Raw genomic sequence first — 20326 nt, 5'->3', positions numbered from 1 at the left:
AACCTATGAAAATGCCAGGGGCTGGAAGCTCCTCTGGCACAGCAGCACCAGGATGGTGATGTTGTTTTGTCCCTGTTGTCATTATATTCCTTCTTTGCTCCCCAGGACTCAGGTGCCAGTGTGCTCAGCGTGCTCAGTTCAGCGCCTGGGCAGGCGTATCAAGGTGCCCAAGGAACACAAGCCCGGGGCTGTGTGGCTGGGGAGATACACAGTCTAAGGGAAGTGAGCCAGGCAAAACAGGAAGGCTGAGTTATCAAAGCCTCCTCTAAGTTCCTGCCTCTGGCTGAGCAGAGAAGGACATAAGCACCGCAGCAGCAGAGCCCTGGGACGTGCTCCATCACCCACAGCAAGAGCAGCAGAACGGATGCCCTTGTCCTTATGACAAGGCCTCTGATTCATAAAACATACACTGCAAGCAAAATGCAGATTCCAGGAAGATTCCCGTTATTACTTTAACATTTTAAAGTACGTTATTCCCATTCCTCTAAGTGTCTGAATGAATACACCAGTAATTCCCCTGCAGTGAGCCTTAAGTCAAGTTAAAGCAGAGCAAGGGGGTGGCAAAACACTGAAGAGTCGCTATACTGTCATCAGTACACTGTAAAAGCAGAAGAAACCAAACGTTTCTTCGAGTGGAAACAAAGCTCCAGGACATGGGGACTGAGTTCAGCACTTCAAAGAACCACCATTTCCAGGTGGAGCTTTTCTGATCAGGAAGAATCCCCCAGGTTTGAAGCTGCATTCAACTGCTGTCTGTTCCCGAGCTGAGACAGCACTGCTGTTAAGAAACTGGTTTCAGAAAGTGCCTATAACATCCTGAAATCCAAGTTAATTTAACAGGAGGCTTGGATGTCACTGTTGGCATGTCAGTGAGCTCACTGACTTCAGCCTGAAAGCTACCCTGAGCTCATCAGCAATAAAATATTTATAACACACTGTTCTCGAGCATAGAACACACCAAACATAATTGACACTAATGTCTGCTATAAGATCTCAGCAAGTATAGCATTAAAAACCCAGAGAAAATGCTACTTTCACACTGCACTGAGCAGACAGGATACTGGCTCAGTGTAGATGAAGCCATAATTGACACAACAGGTGTAAGTTACAAACCCTCACACTCCAGTGCTCTAGGCTTATTTCATTAAATCATGTTAATAATAGAAAAGCATCTGTAATACTAACTTTCATTCACCTGACAGACCTTAGAGCAGCTTCCAGGCCTAAAGAAGCCAAAAAGAAAGCTGGAGAGGGGCTTTGGACAAGGGGAATGGCTTTAAGCTGCCCGAGGGGAGACTGAGATGAGCTCTCAGGCAGAAGCTCTTCCCTGTGAGGGTGCTGAGGCGCTGGCACAGGGTGCCCAGAGAAGCTGTGGCTGCCCCATCCCTGGCAGTGTTCAAGGCCAGGTTGGACACAGGGGCTTGGAGCAAGCTGCTCCAGTGGAAGGGGTCCCTGCCCGTGGCAGGGGTTGGAGCTGGAGGAGCTTTAAGGTCCCTTCAACCCAACCCAGTCTATTCCAGTCCAAGCAGGCATTGTCACTGGTTTAGAAGCGGTGATGCTGCATTCTCACTGAGGGTGGAGTTTAGATTTCAAAACTGACTGCAATTTGCAGACATTAAGGGAACATTTCCTCACTGACAGACTGAAGAAACCACGTGGGCACTGAAACCGAGCACGAAGCTTTAGAGAAGCCCCATGCTCACCTGCACACCCAAGCCAAGGGCTGCTCTCCTCACTCAGGCAAGCAGAGCCATGCGGTGGGAGCCGTTGCCCTTACCTGTCCCCGCTGTGGCGCGGGTTGTTCCAGGTGCCGTACTGGCTGTCGGGCTCCTGCACGAGCGTGTCGGTGTCCTTGGCTCCCGCGGGCTGCCTGGAGAAGCACTGCTTCAGCTGATCCTGCAACGACACCGTCAGAGCTCTCAGCATCCCCTCAGCCCCAGCTCAACGACTAACAGTTCCGTTGCCATAACGGGCTGGAATTCACCAATTACACTTGGCCACCTTAAAGCCAGGACTAAACTTCCTTGTTAGGAATTTATTTCCAATCCCAATCTCCCATTCCGAGCCACTGCATTCTTGCAATCCCTGCATACAGAGTATTTATCGATACAAAGAGCTGCTTTCTGCACTGAAAACGTGGCATCTGTGTTAAGCCCCATACCTGCACCCTCTGTGGGACAACGCTCCCTGACCTGGACAGGAGATGACCCAACACACGAGCACCTCCTTGTCATTGGAAGCCAGTGTGTCCCACCAGCTGCAACTGATGCACCTTCTTTCTACGCAGGGTGTATAGAGCCTATTACCTGCAATCACTCCCGCTGTTTCTAGCTAGAAACACAGCCTGAAAAGCTTAGAAACAGGAATGGGAGCAGCAGAAAAGCAACTTCATTTCATGGCATTTAGGAGACATTGTTTATAATGAGTGCCGTTATCACCAATGGGATGGTTGGAAGGAGAAAGCATGGATGGCCCAGATAACACGGCCTCAGCAGCAGAACATCTACATGCAAATGGATTGCTCCTCTAAAGGCTCAGCAATTCTTAACTGGGGATTTGAAAGTGGGTCCTTGGAGGTGCCAGGGAAAAATCATTCCTTCCTCTTCAGGAGGTTTTCCTGTCGGGAAGTACGAGCTGACTTTTCAAACACAGTAGAGGACAGTTAAAAGAGATGGATCATTTTCTCTACTTCCATCCTCCATTGGCCTTTATACTTTCTGGATAGCACTTAATAGTTTGTATTAACTTTTGGGTTTTAAATTACCAGTCAAAATCACCCAAACACTGAGAACTACACATACCATTGTGTTTTGGTACTACACATACCATTGTGTTTTGGTACTACACATACCATTGTGTTTTGGTACTACACATACCATTGTGTTTTGGTACTACACATACCATTGTGTTTTATGGCTGAGATGCTTTTGAGACACAAGCAACTCCAATTTGATCACAGAGATACATTTGCATTTTCTGGCACTGACATTTTACTTGGAACAACCTGGTGTTCCAGACAAAGAGCACGAATGAAGAACAAACTGAGATCACAAATCAAGAGCTGTAAAATATGACAGACTGGGAGAGTAATATAGGACACTGAATGTACCAGCGTGACAACATTGAGGTCTTTTTTCATGCAGAAGCTCTACAGAACCCAGGATCCTGCAGGATGAAGCACTGACACGTCTGGCTCTGACTTTTGTTGCTCTTAAGAACAGACCTGCTCTGAACAGAAACCATTCCTCTACAAGAGACAACCACCCATTAGTAACTTGACATGCTTGTGCTAATATGCGTGATCCATGCTCTTCCTTCCTCCATCCCTTGGCAGAAGCAACCAGAGCTGAAGGCAGAGGTGTTCAACACGTGGAGCGAGGCCAGAGACAGCATTTCCTCAATAAACAGAATATTCATGGTACAGTGAAACCAGTCATTTCAGAGGAAAACAGGGTCTGGTGTCTTCTTAGCGCACAAGATAAACCCAAATTGGGAACTTTCTTATTCAGAATCAGAGAAAAATCTCCCCAATCACATAAACAGCACTGTTGCTCCAGGATTCAAGTGCTGTAATTCTCCATCTTTGATCTCCAACTTCATCGTTCTTATCCCAGTAGTCAGGAAAAAACTAACTTAATTTTCATACAAAATAAAGCTGCCGAGCTCTACACTGATTTCCCTCTAGTTCTTCTAAAATGAGACATGATGATCACGGCTCTTTCAGTGCTCCCTTGGAATGAAGCTGGGTTTGGCCACAGGCCAGGGCTGATTACTCCTGCAATTTCCAGTTCCTGAAAGTGATGTGCACACAGTATTGGTCCTACAGCACAAAAATTAACCGTAACCAAGCACGAATGCAGACACGGATGTGAAAAACTTCTGCACTGATGGATTCCTCATACACCACGTCTTTATTCCACCAGTTGAAAGAGATCTCATGAGTCAGAATCCGCACAGACAGCCTTAAAAATAGCTTTGTTTGCCAAAGAGACCGAGACATCCGACAGCCAAAATGACACCCCACAGCTTGAAGCGCAAGAAATAGAAGTGAAAATCTGCTGGCATAAATTGCAGATGAATGCGACTGCACAATGGAATGAAGTTGTGATCAGTCTGCCTTCTTAATGTGCAACTCAAAGGGAAAGAAAAGTGCCTATTTATTGGAAAGCTTCTTTCCCTTGTCTCTTTCTCCCTCCTTTTTATCATTAAAAGAAGTCACACGTGCTAAATCACCCATATTCAGACCTCCCTTGCCCTTTAAGAGTGACCCTGCACTCAGGAGAGTTTACAAGTCCTTGTGGATGCAGAAAACCATCCCAATTGTTCTGTTAGGCCAGGAAGATGGCAGTACACCTTATTCTATTAAAGTATTGCTCTCTTATTCCACAGTTGGCTCTGCTTTGACCAGGATGCTGGGCTCCACCACCTCCAGAGGCCCCTTCTAACCTGAACTATTCTAAGGATCGTTACTAAAAGGTACACTACATATTCTGCACCATTAAGAGAATTATCAAGAACACAGCACCACATCAAAACCGATCAACCAACGCAACCCACCACGCTTTCAGAGGGCCTTATATAACACTTCACAACCTATATATTTTCTCTTGGTAAGCAGCCAAATGCCTACACAGCAAGCGGAAAGCCTAACTCGGTGGGACCAGCATCCTGGGATTTCCATATATACTTACTATGCGACGAATGAGCGCTGCCCACAGGGAGTAAGTCATGGTTCAAGACCACCACCCCAGCCGGTTCCTATTGAGCAGGCGAGAAGATCTGCCACCTCAAGTGTCTGAGAAAGGAGTAACTGCCTCAGCACAGCGCCCTGGGCCGCAGCAGCACCTCCTGCCTCCCCCCGGCCATGTGCAGTGCCGGATAAGCAGTTCCAGGAATTGTACGTTTTCTTTCTGACCTCACCGATGAGGGAAGTTAAGAGACCTCCAGGGCAGGCTCCACCCGCAGCAGCGGTAGCGAGCACGAGTCCCTCGGCCCTCCCGAATGCCCGCTTCCAACCAAGGAAGCACTTTACAAACGCTGGAGACCAGGCCTACGAGCAGCCACAAAAGTAATGGGAGTCTCAATCCCAGAACACCAGAGGGACGTGGAGCTGCTGGAGCGAGGCCAGAGGAGGCCATGGGGATGCTGCGAGGGCTGGAGCAGCTCTGCTCCAGAGCCAGGCTGAGAGAGCTGGGCAGGGTCAGCCTGGAGAAGAGAAGGCTCCTGAAGGGGAGACCTGAGAGCAGCTCCAGTGCCTGAAGGGGCTGCAGGAAACCTGGAGAGGGGACAGGCCAAGGGGAATGGCTCTAAATCACTCCAGAGGAACATCCTGCTGGCCCCTGTGGGACAAGCCCTGGAGGGGACAGGCTGGTCTGATGTGGCAAACTGCAGGGGTACATGAGCCTGGGGAAACACAAGGTGCCCCAGCCCACGTCTGAAAGCACTCACACAGCACATTTAGCACCAGTAAATCCTAAGGATCTACTGCTGTTCTACTCAGAAAACCTTTAAATAATAAATGCCCTGTGAGGAGGCGGGAGTTGGACTTGATGATCCTTGTGGGTTCCATCCAACTCCAGATATTCTTTGATTCTGTGCTTCATTTTCCCCTGTGCACTGGAGTAGGTACCAAGTGCCACAGTATACAACATTCTCATAAATGATGTCAGCCACATCCTCGCTGTTGCCATGCAACCCCGGGCTGCCTCAGCCGTATGTGTCTTCTCTACCTCTTCCACTGGGATATGATAAGCAACAGCCAGTGACATCCCCAAAGCTGACAGTGTTTTTACCTTACCAAACACGGGTTGTTTCAAGGCCAGGTTGGACACAGGGGCTTGGAGCAAGCTGCTCTAGTGGAAGGGGTCCCTGCCCGTGGCAGGGGTTGGAGCTGGAGGAGCTTTAAGGTCCCTTCCAATCCAAATCATTCCATGATTCTGTGATTTCCCACACCTCTTGAACACACAAAATGACATCCCCTGCTTGGCTCTGCCAGCCAGGAAACTGGTTATCAGTGTGCAATGAGATCTCACTGCTTTGCAATGACTCCCAGTGAACCTGCTAACTGCACTGAGGATTTCAAAGCCATTTTAGAGTTAACAGGTTTTATACCCTGAAAATAGAGCTGCTATGACTTGCTGTGAACACTCACCACGCACCTATCATGTGGTTTCAGTGCAAGGCTGAAGACAGAGCAGAGGTTGACTTGACGTGCAAAAAGCAGGCAAGAACCAAATACTAAATATACCTTGCTAGGGCTGAGCACGGCCTCTGAGAAGTGGTTGAAAACCAAAGCAGAGCAGAGGAAATAGGTGGGAACATCTTTAAGACCCCTCCTGTACCAACTGGGGCTTGGAGCAAGCTGCTCTAGTGGAAGGTATCCCTGCCCGTGGCAGGGACTGGAACTGGATGAGGTTTGAGGTCCCTTCCAACCCAAACCATTCCATGTTTCGACATCAAGTTTTGTTTCCAGCTTTAGGCAGTCAAGCTCTATAGACGTTAAACTCCACGAAATACAAACCCAGCAGGACAGAGCCCTGGTGGCCTGCCCATCAGGGAGATTCTGAGCACAGCAGTGCTGTCCTACCTCCATAGCAGGACTAAAACCTGGCACCCAGAGCTGAACAGGATCCCTCGTCTCCAGCATCACAAGGGACACAAGCCAGAACAAGCCAAGGCGGTTTTCTGCTGTTATGCTAGGAAGTGAAGCTATTTGCTTTTTTTGAGACGCTGCATACTTGAAATCAACACCTCCTACTTGAAATACTTGATTTCACACCTCTTCTGCACAGTTAATGTTTTGCCACCTAAGACACAAGTTAAACTTCAAACAAACATTCCTGGGGGAGAAAAAAAGTGCTCTTTAATTGAACGTCTGGGTTTAAATATCTGCAGAAAGGGACAGGATTGCTTGGTTTAGATGAGAGCAGTCAAAATACATCCCCCCCCTCAATGAACCAGCACCAGGATTTCCTGCAACTGTTACAAAAGCTCAATACAAATGGACTGCCAGTGGTAAGAACTGCGTTCAGCCATGTATTTGTTTAATGCAACTTATTTCCCCCGATAGCACTTAGCGCTTAAAAACAAACCCAAAGAACACAAATAACCCCCCAAAAAAACAAGGCAAAGAAAGCTAAACCCCCAAAGTGAATGAGCACAAAACGCCCAGTTCTAGTTCCTCTCTTCTGCTCTAACATGGTCAAAATCACCTCCTTGCAGGCAGCCAAGTAAAACCAGAGGGAAGTCGCTGAAGTGATTATCCCTGTCAGAACAACAAGGGACCAACAAAGGCACTCTACCAAATGCCCATCGCTGCATCTCATGGCCCAGATTCCTCCTGCCAGCTATGTTCATGGCCTGTTAAACCAGAGAGAAGCTGTTAAGAATGAAAAAGCCCAAACTGTTTCAAAACTGGCCCTTGTATCTCCATTAATTAAACCAAACAGCTCCACTCCTCCCCTCCACCTCGAAACAGGACAAACAACTCCCACAACAAAGTGTTTCTGAGAGCAATTCATTGTGCTCTCCGGGAACATCAGGCCAAAACAGTTCATGAGGATCCAAACAGCCAAGCTTGGAATAAAAATGCCAGCTTGCCTTAATTCCTTCTTACAAACAGTCTGTTGAAGGGTGTTCACCATAAAGGACACCCATTTGCAGACAGACCTTGGGTAAAGTCAGACCGGACAGCACAGATCAATGCTTCTTTAACAGCTGTGGTGCCATCCAGGATTTAACAGCGCTCCTCTCATCCCTCTCCTGTCGTTCTGTGTTGGACAGGGATCCTATTCCAATGGGAAAAGCCACAGTCCCAAGAAGGAAGCTGACTGCACAAGTTTATATTGGCTCGGAAATAAACACAGAACCCCAGCCTGGTTTGGGTTGGAAGGGACCTTAAAGCTCCTCCAGCTCCAACCCCTGCCATGGGCACGGACCCCTTCCACTGGAGCAGCTTGCTCCAAGCCCCTGTGTCCAACCTGGCCTTGAGCACTGCCAGGGATGGGGCAGCCACAGCTTTTCCAAGCAGTCCCACTGATTTAAAAATCAAAACTATCCCTGCACTCCTCTTTGTGGTCTGCACACATTAAACTCTGACTGATCTTGTTTGAGAACAAGACAAACGGCTTTAGCTCTTGGGTTCATTTTATCCCTGGATTGTCCTTGCTTTTAGGCTGCACTTCCTGCAGACTCAGCCCTGTGTTAGACATCGATTTATTGAGGTGTCATGGTAAGGTGTACGAATTAAAACCAAGAAGATAAAAAGAACAAGTGGAGGTTAGAAGAGCCTTTCTGGGGCCCAAACTGACAGTGTCCTGGGCTCCCATATGAAAACCAGCAGGTCACATTCTAAGCAAGCTGCATCCACCCATCTCACCTCCTCAGGAGCCTGCTGCAGAACCCCCTGGCCGTGGCACTGCAGAGAAGCAGCGGCCACGATGGGAGCTGCATCAGGAATCCAGCCCCGCATCCAACAGGAGAATGTGACGAGGGAGGAACCAAGCAGCACGGCGAGTACGTCCTCCAGAGCGCTTGGGGAGAAGGGCTTGAAGAGGGAATCATTTCCTCTCTCTCGCAGCCCGATTCCCACTTTCCTGACCTCAGCAAGGAAATCAGCAGTTACGTCAACCCTCTCCCGCTCCAACCCCAGAGCTCCTCCATCTCCATAGCCGATGGAAACCTCTTCCTCAGAAAGCACCCCGACACCCGTGAGCCCTTCCCCAGCCACACGCAGCAGTGACCAGCTCAAACTCGCTGCAGTGGGTTAGCAGGAAGAGGCTGAGCTCCCCGTTCCTCTACCTGCACAAAGTCTGGGAACTGCACGAATGCCAGGCCTATGGATCCACCACGGATCCAACAGGCAGCACACACGGCATCGGCCCTTTGCCACTACAGCTGCTGCAAACACAGGGTGGCAACTACAGCAAACAGGACAATTTATGAGCCTAAGCATTGTATATTCAGAGATATACCTACAAATGGATGAATGCCTTGAATGCAACACTCTTCATTCCTCTAGATCAGCGACCGGAGCTCCATACAAACTCTATCCTGTCCAAAGGCGTGAGAGGGGACAAGTGCACAGCTACACAATGCAGCAGGATTCACCCTCACACCTCCCCTGCCTTCAGCCTCTGCAGCAAGGCATTTATAGGTCAAGAAGTTCACACACACTACCTCAAACTGTGCTGTTTGACCTGAATTGTGACAGGTTCCTCGGTCTTGTATGATGCTAAGTTCTCAGCCAGAAGCCACCAGAGATGGGAGCTGAGAGCCCCCACTCCCTGACTGCTCTAGTTTAACTGCATCACTCAAGTACCAACGCTGAGGCCTACTCTAGAGCACATCCCTAAACCAACAAAGGCTCAGGCTGTGATGAATTATGTGCTTTACAGTAATTCCACAGCTGTTTTGTAGAAAAACATCAGTAGCTCCAAGGTCAAAGCAAACCCAGGACCCTGTTCCAGCCAGATAAAAGTACAATAAATAGCTCAAGGTCCACACACACAAGTTGTTCTGGGGGGGGGGGGCAGGCTATGAACAAGTGCCAAAACCTTAAGTTTGAGCTCAGGAGTTGGGCATAAGTTAAAGCACATTCATGCATAAAGCCAAGCACACACCAAATGACTGCGGAAGGGGGGAAGAGCAGCTCCACGCTGCCACCAGGGACGGAGCAAAAAGGCCACCGGGTGTCCCACGATTCCTGCTCTACAAGCAGCCCAAAGGAAGTTGTCCACTTGTCCTCCGCAGGTTCCACGTTCCCATTCTCATCTTCCTTTAAACGAGCTTTTCAGTCGGATGATTCGAATAACTCACAGTTATCAGCGTACGAAGGGCAGCAGCAGAGCTCCTCCGCGCTGGCGCTGTAACAGTGGTTACCAAATATTTTCCTCCTCATTCTTTTGTGCTCACTTGACAGTGTTTTCTTTTCCAAACGGGAGGCGAGCAGCAAGCTAGGACAAAAATGCCAGCACCGGGGCTGACAGAAAGCCCTGGAAATAGCCCGCACACCAGGGCCACGCCTGCCCGAGGAATGCAGCTTTACCTTCAGCCGCTCTCTGGGGCCGCAGCAACTCCGTGTGTTTGCACTGCACAACCTTACCTGCTTCCTTTAGAAACCAAAACCCAGCAACATGGGAGCCACTTCGGAGAGGAAGCTCCTCAGGATTTATCCCCTGTGCTGCTCCCAAGGCTTTGGTCTGACTCCACTCAAGTCAATCACTGCACGTCCATAGCTCCAGCATCGGCCCTAAGCCCTCACTTCCAGGTACAACTCAAATCACTGCTTAGGCTCCTCTCCGTGAAATAAACTGGATTCATTTACCTTTCACACACTACAGCCTAAAAGCACTGACAGTATTTGGTAGGACTAGGGACAGGGGATGGCACATACTGCCTGCAAGGAGCGGGGCAGACCCCAAACCAGACCCACACCCCTTCCGCTGGAATGGGGCTTCTGTCTGCACAGCCACCAGCTCCTCCACCACTCTGTGAGGCTCTTCAATGCCAATCGGCCTTCCTGAAAATAACCTGGAAAGGCATTTAGGGAGAAGGGAGGGGATGGGGGCTCTGTGTGGCACATGGCTGGGTTGAACCAAGAGCTCTTCACCTTCCCTTTGCCCCGTGAAATTACACCCCACTGCAGCCCTCATGGGGCTTCTATTCCATGACAAAATAGCAATTATAATGAGAAAAACACCTCTTTCTCAATGAAAAAAAGAGCATAATGATCACTGAGTGCAGAGTGACAGCACTTCATGCTTATTACAACTTTAGCTCAAGGTATTCTTACTGAGAGATCACAAATACCAACGTGAGCTCAAAGTGACACTGACCCACGGTGTGGCAATGACCCAAGTGCGGTTTCACACTAACTTTCTGGTTCTAGTGTCAGCCAAATATTCGTCCTACCTGGCTGTGCTGTTTTAAAGCAGTTCAAGACCATTTCCCCCCCATTCCCCAAACCTGGACTAACTGTTCCCTGGCACACGAAAATACCCACCTGTGCTGCGGAAAGGAACCAGCTGGGAGCAGACAGACAGACACACACCACTACCTGCGAGAGTTTGGGGGGCTATTTCTGCATGGAAAGCAGATGGGATACAGGTTCTGTTATCAAGATCAAATGCTGCAACAGCACCAAGGTTTTTGCATTGCGTTATCTACCTCGAGAGGCTCAAAAAGGTGTTTCGCTTACAAGCTCGGGCGGCTCTGAACTGGGCTGCCTCTTCCTCAAAGAGGAAAACCTCTGCTGACTCCGCACTGAAAACCTTCGGAAGGACTCTCTGCTCCGGGATGCAAAGTGCCTGAAGGAGGAGGTCCTCTTGAAGGGAGTCCTGCTGCCACCTTCCCCGCTAGTCCGCTCGTGAGCAACCGCAGTAGTGACTAAATTTAGTGCTTCCTGCAAGGATCTCCGCACTGTGCCCATCCACTGGGTCATGTGGGTTTGTGCCACTGTCAGCTTGTCTCCAAGGTAATCCATTTCTCCAGCAGAGATGAGAAATCAATATTCAGGAGGAATTGCTAGCAAAGAGATTCTCCTTAACAACCCTGGTTTGCTTCTGCTAAAAGGATTCCACTCATAAAGGCAAACAGCTCTGCACGATAACCATCAGCATACTTCTGTATTTAAATAGCAAAGGAGAGGTGAGGTTGGAGATTGGTATTTGTCAAGTACGAAGGAATCAAGGAATTTTCCCACTTGCCATCAGATTTCCAGAGTTCCATCAAAACACGTTTAATTCAGCCATGTTAGAGAGAGAAATCAAGGTCTGAATCCTGACACAGTCACCTGAAATTGGTCCGTCTACAGGCAGAGACCTGGTCTCTCACCGTCTCCTCTCAGAGCTGGAAAAGCAACTCCCTTTTTAAGGCAAGTTTTTGTTTTGCTGTAAATACCATCAGAAGGATAAAACCCAACGTATTCTGGCTCGGCAGCTTGTCAGGTGCCAGTACCTGAAACAAAGTTCTGATGCTTCTATACAATCCATTTAGCAGCAACACGATTAGACCTTCCGAGCAATAAATCCCATTGGCTTTCTTCCCCAGGACCTCCGCAGGAAGGCATCCCCCCAGCAGCGCCCCCTCCTCACCACTCTTCCCCTGTCAGAGCCATCCTCAAGGTGCTGATGCCGAGCTCCCAGCGAAGCTGCAGGGGACCCGTGGGGAGCTGCTGCCTTCAGACCGGACCTGCCGCTGCTCGGAGCCTGCCCAGAGATCTCCTGGATGACATCAGCTCCTCTGCTCCCAGGGGCTTCACCCAGCGGAACGCAGCCAGCACGGAGCCTTGCCCCGCTGCCCACCCCAGCTCCTCAGCGCAGCCAGGGACGCGCTGCTCAAGGCACTGGGGCTGCGCCGGCTCTGGATGCCTGCCCCGCTCCGAACGCTCCCTGGGTAAGGCACGAGAGGTCACAGCAGGAGAGGAGGGACGCTGGCTCCGGAATCCCGCTCCCTCCTCTGTGTCCCTGCCTTCCCTCTGCTCCGGAGAGGAAACAATGAGCTAGGTGGGAGAGCCGCAGAGGTCTGCCTAAGGAAGGATCTGGGCTGGGCTTTATTATAGTACAGGCAGGGTTACCACGGCAACGGGGGAACAGCATCTGCTTGCTGCCGGAGCAGGCAGGAGTTGCACAGATCTATTGGAATGATTCATAGTTTGCATATGTCACGTGCACTTACTGATTTTAACCCTTCCGTGGGGAAACGGGAGCAAAAGCCCTGCCAAGGGAGTGTCTGGCTGACACCAAAAGGCTTCCTATTCGGATGGGCAGCTCCAGGCAAAGCCTTCACCCTGCTCCTGGTGCCTGACTGGGCACTGGGGCAGCACCATCACCTCTAACCGTTCATGACACGACTAAACTCCAACAAGATACTTCCAAGTTAGTGACTACGCCATCAGTGCAAGACAAGGATTAAACCAGAGCTCAAAGCAAAGCTGAGCGGGTCTGACCACATAAAGCAGTCCTTCCCCTCCTTGCAGACACTTCTGTGAGCAAGGGCTCGCTAGCAGCACCAGCTCTGCTCCCTCCCCAGCTGGGAGGTCCTGTCTGGGACCATGGCTGAAAGCCTTGAATGCATGGGGATAATGGGGGAACCCCACGGACAAAACCAGCTAATACTGAGCAATGAGATGCCACCGACAGGGAATTCCTGGGAACAGCCCATTTGGGAGGACAGCAGAAATAAAAGCTAAGGATTTCATTTAACAAGCTTAAAAAGTTCTCCAGAGTCAAGACATGACTAGTTCAGAACTGAGGGGAGCCAGATATGGGTCTGAAGGCAAAAAAGGCATGTTGAGAGCTGCTCACTTTGTTTGTTCAAGGGGGTTTTGTTGCTGTTGCTTCATCTGCCATACAAAGTCCCATGGTCTTGCATCATCCTCTCCTCCTCTAAACCATTCAGGAAGAGATTTAGATGTATTAGTTCATACATTAATGAATAATTTCTAGATGCCTTATGAAATGATTCTCACATAGAGTATTACTGTATTACGAACAGGCACAGGAGCATGAGATGCTCTGAGGAAATGGGGGGGGGGCCTTTTAAGCACTGTTTGAAAGCCTCCACCGTCCTGCAAGTTAGCTCCGAGAAAAAAACCCTGGTGACAGTGTCCCATTCCCTGTGCTCTCCTTCACTGCTGAATACATTACATTTGTTTTGAACATTCTCAAATGAGCAGCCCTATAAAACCCTCGGTGTTAAAGAGGAACGCAACCAATAGAGAAAAACATTTTTCGCCTCTTACACAGCTCTTGTTTTAAAGAGCTACAGGGTTGTTCTTGTGCAGACATGGGAAGAGAGACTCCTGATCAGATGCCCCAAGAGCTGGGTGCTCCTTACATTTTTAAAGGGAGAGAAACCCCCTACACCTATTCTGACAGTTACGGATGATGATTCAGAAATGATGGAGAGCCTGTACCCAAGGCTGAAATTCAAGACTTGCCCCACGTTTTCAAGCTGTTGGATCTGAGCTCTCCATTTCAAACGTGTGCATTTGCAAGCACAGCTCCGTGCTTGCTGCAGTACAGGGATTCTTCACGAGGCACTTGGCTATTTCGGATGGGTTCAGGCTCTGTCTGATTCAGCAGCCCCCCGAAATAGCCATCAGAGAGCTGTGGACCGTAGCTGCTACACGGGTCAGCCACCAGTCCCTGCACTGAGACAGGATGGGCACAGAACTGAAACTCAACCAGTACCTGGTGTAACACCCACCACAGAACGGGAGGAGATGCATGACCAGATTCAACCCAAGATCCTCAGCTCTCACACTTGCTGCAAGAGCCTCTACATGTGTACATGACTTGAGGGATCTGAGAATTCCCTAGAGAATATATTCACTTTTTCATTAGACCTCCCAGAAAAGAGCGGGCTGCGCCTGTGTTAATGTCCCATTTACCTTCCTCATCCTTAGGAGACTGTAAAACTGCTGATCTGAGGCTATCTGCAATACTAAATTTAGTCTCTCAATTTGTTCCTCTCGCCCCTCCTCGTCAACAGCTGAGCTCTGCCTGGATCTGTGCAGGGGGTGTGAGGAGGGTTATTATTCCATGTTATTAAAACAGACTGCTTCCAGCCCTTCTATTCTGGTAGGTAAAAGAATCCACTGAGCCCTTAGAGGACCCCATGACATCAACCAGCCAAAGCTGGAGCACACTTGGAAAGTCTAAAGGACAGAGTTTTCAATAGCTGCAAGTAGCGAATCGTGGTTTCGGGCGTTTCTGGTTCGGGTGACATTTCATCTGTATGAAAAAACATAAGCCATGATTAAAAATCAGTTGAAGAGACATGAATCACCTTCACAACGGGGTAAGGACTGTATTAGCCATAGGAGAGCAGCAGGTCTCCTGCCTGGGGTGTGCACCCCACGCTGCAGCGATGCCTGGGCTCGCCAGGGAGCACACCAACTTGTGCTTGTTCTTTCTCTCCTCAGGCTCCCCAGAACACGATGCTCTGCAGCACTGCACACACTTCCCAGCTGGCAAAAGGCTCACAACTGTATTTTAATTAAATAACAGCGTGTGGGTTACACACGGCCTCTCTTTACTTCTTCTGTGGTGAATCCACGCGTCTTTTTATAACCACCAGCCTCCAGAACATAGCTCGAACCATACAGATGTTCTATAATTGTCTCAGAGCCGCTCCAGCAGCAGTCTTTCTGGCTGAGTAAGGGTTTGTTTCTGAACAAGAACAGCACAAGATGATCTCCTGCCCTTGAAAGCTGCTAGTGATTATCTTGAGCCGCAGCCACCCCGGGTCTGTCGAGGGTCTGCAGCTTCAGAACACAGAGCACACGCAGCTAACTGGCACCGCACAAGGGGCAAATGGGACCTCATTATTCAAACATTGCTGGATGCTTTTATTATTAACATCAATTCCACCTACAACTCACAAACACAACCCTGCACAAAGAAGTAATGATCCCTATTTTACCCCTTATTCAGTAGAAAAGAAAATTCTATGGTTATATTCTATTTCTCAAGAGCTTTTTCAGCTCATTTTGAGCTTTACCTGTTCTCAAATACATGTAATTATGCTAATGACTATACAGGATAGAAAGGTCAAATGAAGACAGGCCTGCGTGTAGCACAGCACACGATGGACCTGCCGTGGGAGGAGGTGGAACCCACAGCTCAGCCCCATGAGGAGTGCGAGTCCTGCGTGGCCATGGATCCCACCATCACCACCACCTCCTCCCTTGTGGTAGCACTGGGGTGCACGGAACCGGGAGAGCAACCCTGCTGAAACACCATCAGAAGGACATCGGGGATTAGTCTGCACCTCGGCTGAATCCCTGGGTGATCCTTTGCCAGCAAAGCAGATGTGACAGTTTAAACTAACGCTGCCCATCCTTCTCTAACCAAGAGAACAGTGGTGGCTTTTCTCTTGTGGGACCCTCAGTCAGAAACCCACACACCCATCGCTCCACTTACGTTAGCAATTATTAACAATTCACGCATTTCTGAAGTGCTTCCTGCAAGCCATCACCCCACATATGACCAAGTACTCGCCAAGCTCACGACAGCTTCAGTCCCATCCCGGGCCTCTTGGTTTGTCCAGTCTCAGCACCACGAGGAGCGAAGCCTGCCCTTGTAAGGCTGTCCTGGGCCCGCATTCCACACCGACTCTTTCCGTTTCATTAGTAAGAGAACTTAATTTAACCGCTTGTGTTTGACATTATGGCCTATTTAAAGACACACAGCACTGTGCTGGGCTGAGCTCTGCAGCTCCAGACTCTGTTACCCCGTGGGCTCCTCAGACACTATATGGTTTTTTATATGCTACTTATTTCTGCCCCTGTAGTTTCTACTTCGCCACCTCAACTGTCACGTCCGCAGAAGGGCCAACAAGCATTCCGAACCGCAGGCTGGATTTCCCACATGAAACATCCCATCATTTTTACAACATCACCCTCAGATTCTCATTTGAAGGGAAGAGGAATGCTGCAGCACTCAGTCACCTGAAATGCCAGGTAACATTCCTGAGGCTTCCCAGTGAGCCCCTGCGAACCGCTCCAGCCACCCCACATCTGGCCCAGGCACAGAAGCCCCACAGCTGGAGCAGAGGTTTTCATCGCGTGCCAAGGCAAGACCGACCGGGCTGCTTAAAACCAGTTTTAACTTGGGAAAAGACACAGCGCCCGAGAGTGGGCAGATGGGCTCTCTTTGGCTCTCCATACACAAAGAACAAAAGTGTTGGTGTATCGAGCTGCTTTCTTTACAAGGCTCCTGCCAACCCGCCAGCGCTCACTCCCCCTTTTCCTCTTCAGGATGACTCGCCGTTACCCAAACCCCGTGACAGACCCCTGGGTGCACTGTGGGATTAGCTGGCTTTGGGGAACCTGACAGAGGCACAAGTTTCCATCAGGTTATGAGGCTTCCGGGGAGAAGCTGTCTGCGTGTGTCTGCCAGGTTAAACCTCCCGTCGCTGGCAAGCAGGCAGACTTGGAGAAGTGCAGGCGCTTCCCCTGCTCCTGTCAGTGAGCTGTCACAACTGCGCACTGAACACCCGCACTGCACAGAGCCTTTCATTGAGAGCTCTGCTCGCAGCACGCACTGATCCCCTTCATTTACGTTTAAAGGAATAGGAATTAACAGAGAGCTGAAGTTAAACAAATGGCTTATATCGAGGTGCGCGGACAAAGGGCTGGAATTGCTGGGGCTCCTGCACCTGCTTTCACTTGACAGAGTTCCAAACCCGGCAGAACCTCAAAGCCGTGACAAGCTGCTCGGCGCAGGGATCACTGTGACATCCTTCGTCTGAAACAGAAATAAACCCTTGGTGCAGGCGGGATCTGTGCTGAGAGAGCAGGAACAGATGATCCCATTCACACCACCGCATCCACCTCCGTCCCGAAGCCAGCAGTCCCGACAAGGACCGGAACCATCTACAGCTTGACATCCTTCAGCCTCATACCTTCCCCGTATCGCAGGCTGTGAACACAGCCTGGGTGATAATGTAAGGACCTCGAGGTTATCCCAGAATCCCAGCCTGGTTTGGGTTGGAAGGGGCCTTAAAGCTCCTCCAGCTCCAACCCCTGCCACGGGCAAGGACCCCTTCCACTGGAGCAGCTTGCTCCAAGCCCCTGTGTCCAACCTGGCCTTGAGCACTGCCAGGGATGGGGCAGCCACAGCTTCTCTGGGCACCCTGTGCCAGCGCCTCAGCACCCTCACAGGGAAGAGCTTCTGCCTAAGAGCTCAGCTCAGTCTCCCCTCAGGCAGGTTCAAGCCGTTCCCCTTGCCCTGTCCCTGCAGGCCCTTGTCCAAAGCCTCTCTCCAGGTTTCTTGCACGCTCCCAACAGACAGCGTTGGGGCACCACCAGCTGGGACGCAGGTACCAGTATGCCCACACCAGAACAAATTCATAGCACAGGCCCCTGCTGCCCAGGTACACTGACCACAACACAAGCCTTGCTTCTCCTCTGATTTTGACACACACTGTCATGTCTACCACCCCAGAACAACTGATGCCATGGACTCCCAGCCAGTCACTAAAGTAAGTTCGCTTCTTCCTCCATCCTTCTTCCCATTGGCTGTACCTCACTTTCCCATCCCACAAACCCAAGATTCTCAATGAAACCTCACTCAGCCAAAGACGAAACGCCTTTGTGGTTGTGTCACGTTTGTTTGTTGGGGATTTGTGTTCCTTTTCATGGATAACTACAACTCATTCAGAGGCCCAGACTGTTCCAGCCACCCCAACCACCATCAGCAGGCTGTGGGCAGCACAAAAAGGGAAACAAAAGAGTGGACAGGGTGTTTTAGCACCAGGACTTTGCACAGTGAACTCTCCCGGAACCTCAACCATCGGTTGTCTCAATATTTACCCTAAATATTTGTGTTCTGCTCCTGCTTTCGTTTTCTCCTGATATGAAGCAAATGAACTCACAAAGACAGTTCTACCTTAGGCTTATCCAGAATTTGAGTCAGCTTGCATAGAACGTGACATTAAAGGCATTCCCCTTGTACACACAGAGGCTGAAATCCTATTTCCAGGCTTTTTTCTCACATTGGGCTATTTTAAAAGCCCACAGAGGCCTCATAAACTATTGAGCAAGGAGAGGCTGCAGCAGCAACAGGTCCTGGATTGTGGCTTGTCCAACTTACACAAGCACCCATTCATACCAGAGACAAAGAAAGGTGCTAAAGCACTTCAGAAGGTATCTCATCAATGTAGGCCAAGGCTGACAGATAAGGAAAACATTAACTGTGCATTCCTTGTTTTCCTTACAGAGCAATGCTTATGATAAGAGAAAACACATCAGTAACTCTCATGACTCTCCACGTACTTGTTTCTATCTCCCTAAATAAATCTTATCATTCTACCACCATGGTCATCCTTGATGAGATCAGTGAGAAACTGCAGCTTCCCATTTCCCTGCAATCAAAGCAAGAAGCCAGACATCCCTTTTCCTGCACAAATTTCTGTGCCCTTTTACAGTACTATGGGATTATTCCAAGCTTTTAAATACAGGTAATGGTGAACTATAGCTTTTAACCCAAGGTTTTCAGCCATTTCACTTTAAACACGAATATCAGCAATAACTGCAAAAAACAGAGTGCCAAAAGAGTTTTCTTTGGGAAACGTTAACTCTTTTGTCCCCCCAACCCTGTTTCTCTTGAACTAAAGAAAGGCCCCATTAAACATCCTGAACATGCACAGCTTTTGTACCTTGAATTGTTTCAGCATAAAACAAAGCCATCAACGTTAAAGCTGAGGGAACAAGCTAAAAATACCCTGTGCTGTTTGAAAGGCCACGGCAGTAATCATTCAGCACTTCCCTTCTATCTCAATGGAGGAGGAAAAACTGAGAAGCAAAACAGAAACAGGAAATTCCAACAGCACAGATCTTCTGGAAAGCCCTGAAAACATTTGCTTTACATTTGTTTACATCCAAAGGCTCAGGCCAAGCAAAGGATGGGGAGTTGCTGGTTTCCATTTATACAAATAAGAGCCCAGGATGAAAGTTCACTGCTGATAAACACTGCCATCCAGATACCAGACATGCCCTCCAATGGGGGCTGGAAACTACAGCTGAGTTAGCTACAAGCTTAGTAGCAAGCTAAGCACTGGCTTTAGCATCACCTAAGAAAAGAGGCTTTGGAAAACCAGGAGCTGTCCTACAATAGGGGCGGTATCTGTTGTCAACATGGAGCCTGATGTGAAACCTATCCCTAAGGAAATGAAGCTGTTTGCACACTGAAATGAAAATATGGGTGTGTAAAGAAGTATAAAGCAGACTGACTGCCCTGCACTGCTCCTGGGAGCAGATGCATTGTTCTGATCCAATGCAACATCTCAGCATGGGCCTGGCACAGTCTGTCCCAAGGTCCCAACATGGGAACAGTTACTTCTCCATCACCTAACCCAATGGACTCTCACATCTTAAGCACAGGCAACTGTGCTCAGCTCTGGGGCCCCTGACATGAGGTCTGATGGCAATTGCCATTTCTCCCTACAAACACCTTTCCATGCATCTTTCATCTCCATCAGCCACTTCCTGATGGCAGGAAACAGATCAAGTACCAGGCACATGTTCCTACAATAGGTCCTTTATCCATTTTATCTTGCCACATGCCATTTTTATGACAAAAGCAAGAGCATTTATTTGCCATGGCTGTGGGACCTCACACGTATATGTGGTTCCATTACTTCTTGGACTCTTGGCTCTTGCTGCCTCCTCCTCCTGTTACACAGAGCACGTCAGCCCCACATCACCTGCTGGAGGGTGGCCCAGACACATGATGGCTGATGCTCCCACATCCTTTGGTGGGGACCACAAGCTGGCCAAGTCCATGCTTGCATCACTCCAGGAGTAGCCTTCACTTACATT

At 49.4% G+C, this 20326-nt stretch overlaps 1 protein-coding gene across 4 annotated transcripts in view; it reads right to left on the bottom strand.

The window, feature by feature from the left end:
* Positions 1 to 20326, bottom strand: part of KIAA1671 (KIAA1671 ortholog) — a 64904-nt gene that overhangs the window by 6910 nt on the left and 37668 nt on the right. For 2 of the 4 annotated variants that reach the window (XM_057413186.1, XM_057413201.1), the window contains one exon: positions 1778 to 1896. In XM_057413186.1, coding sequence (XP_057269169.1) covers positions 1778 to 1896 — 119 coding nt within the window. Of the gene's footprint in view, positions 1 to 1777; positions 1897 to 4691; positions 4851 to 11197; positions 12086 to 20326 lie in introns of those variants that run through there. The other 2 variants (XM_057413194.1, XM_057413211.1) reach the window with 2 other exon arrangements.

The sequence above is a fragment of the Pezoporus wallicus genome, unplaced genomic scaffold, assembly GCF_028554395.1.
Source record: "Pezoporus wallicus isolate ANWC-B61680 ecotype Strahan unplaced genomic scaffold, APGP_CSIRO_Pwel_v1 contig_13850, whole genome shotgun sequence".
Taxonomy (NCBI): Eukaryota; Metazoa; Chordata; class Aves; order Psittaciformes; family Psittacidae; genus Pezoporus; species Pezoporus wallicus.
The sequence above is the reverse complement of the archived record's forward strand: the minus strand, read 5'-3'. Positions and strand labels throughout refer to the sequence as shown.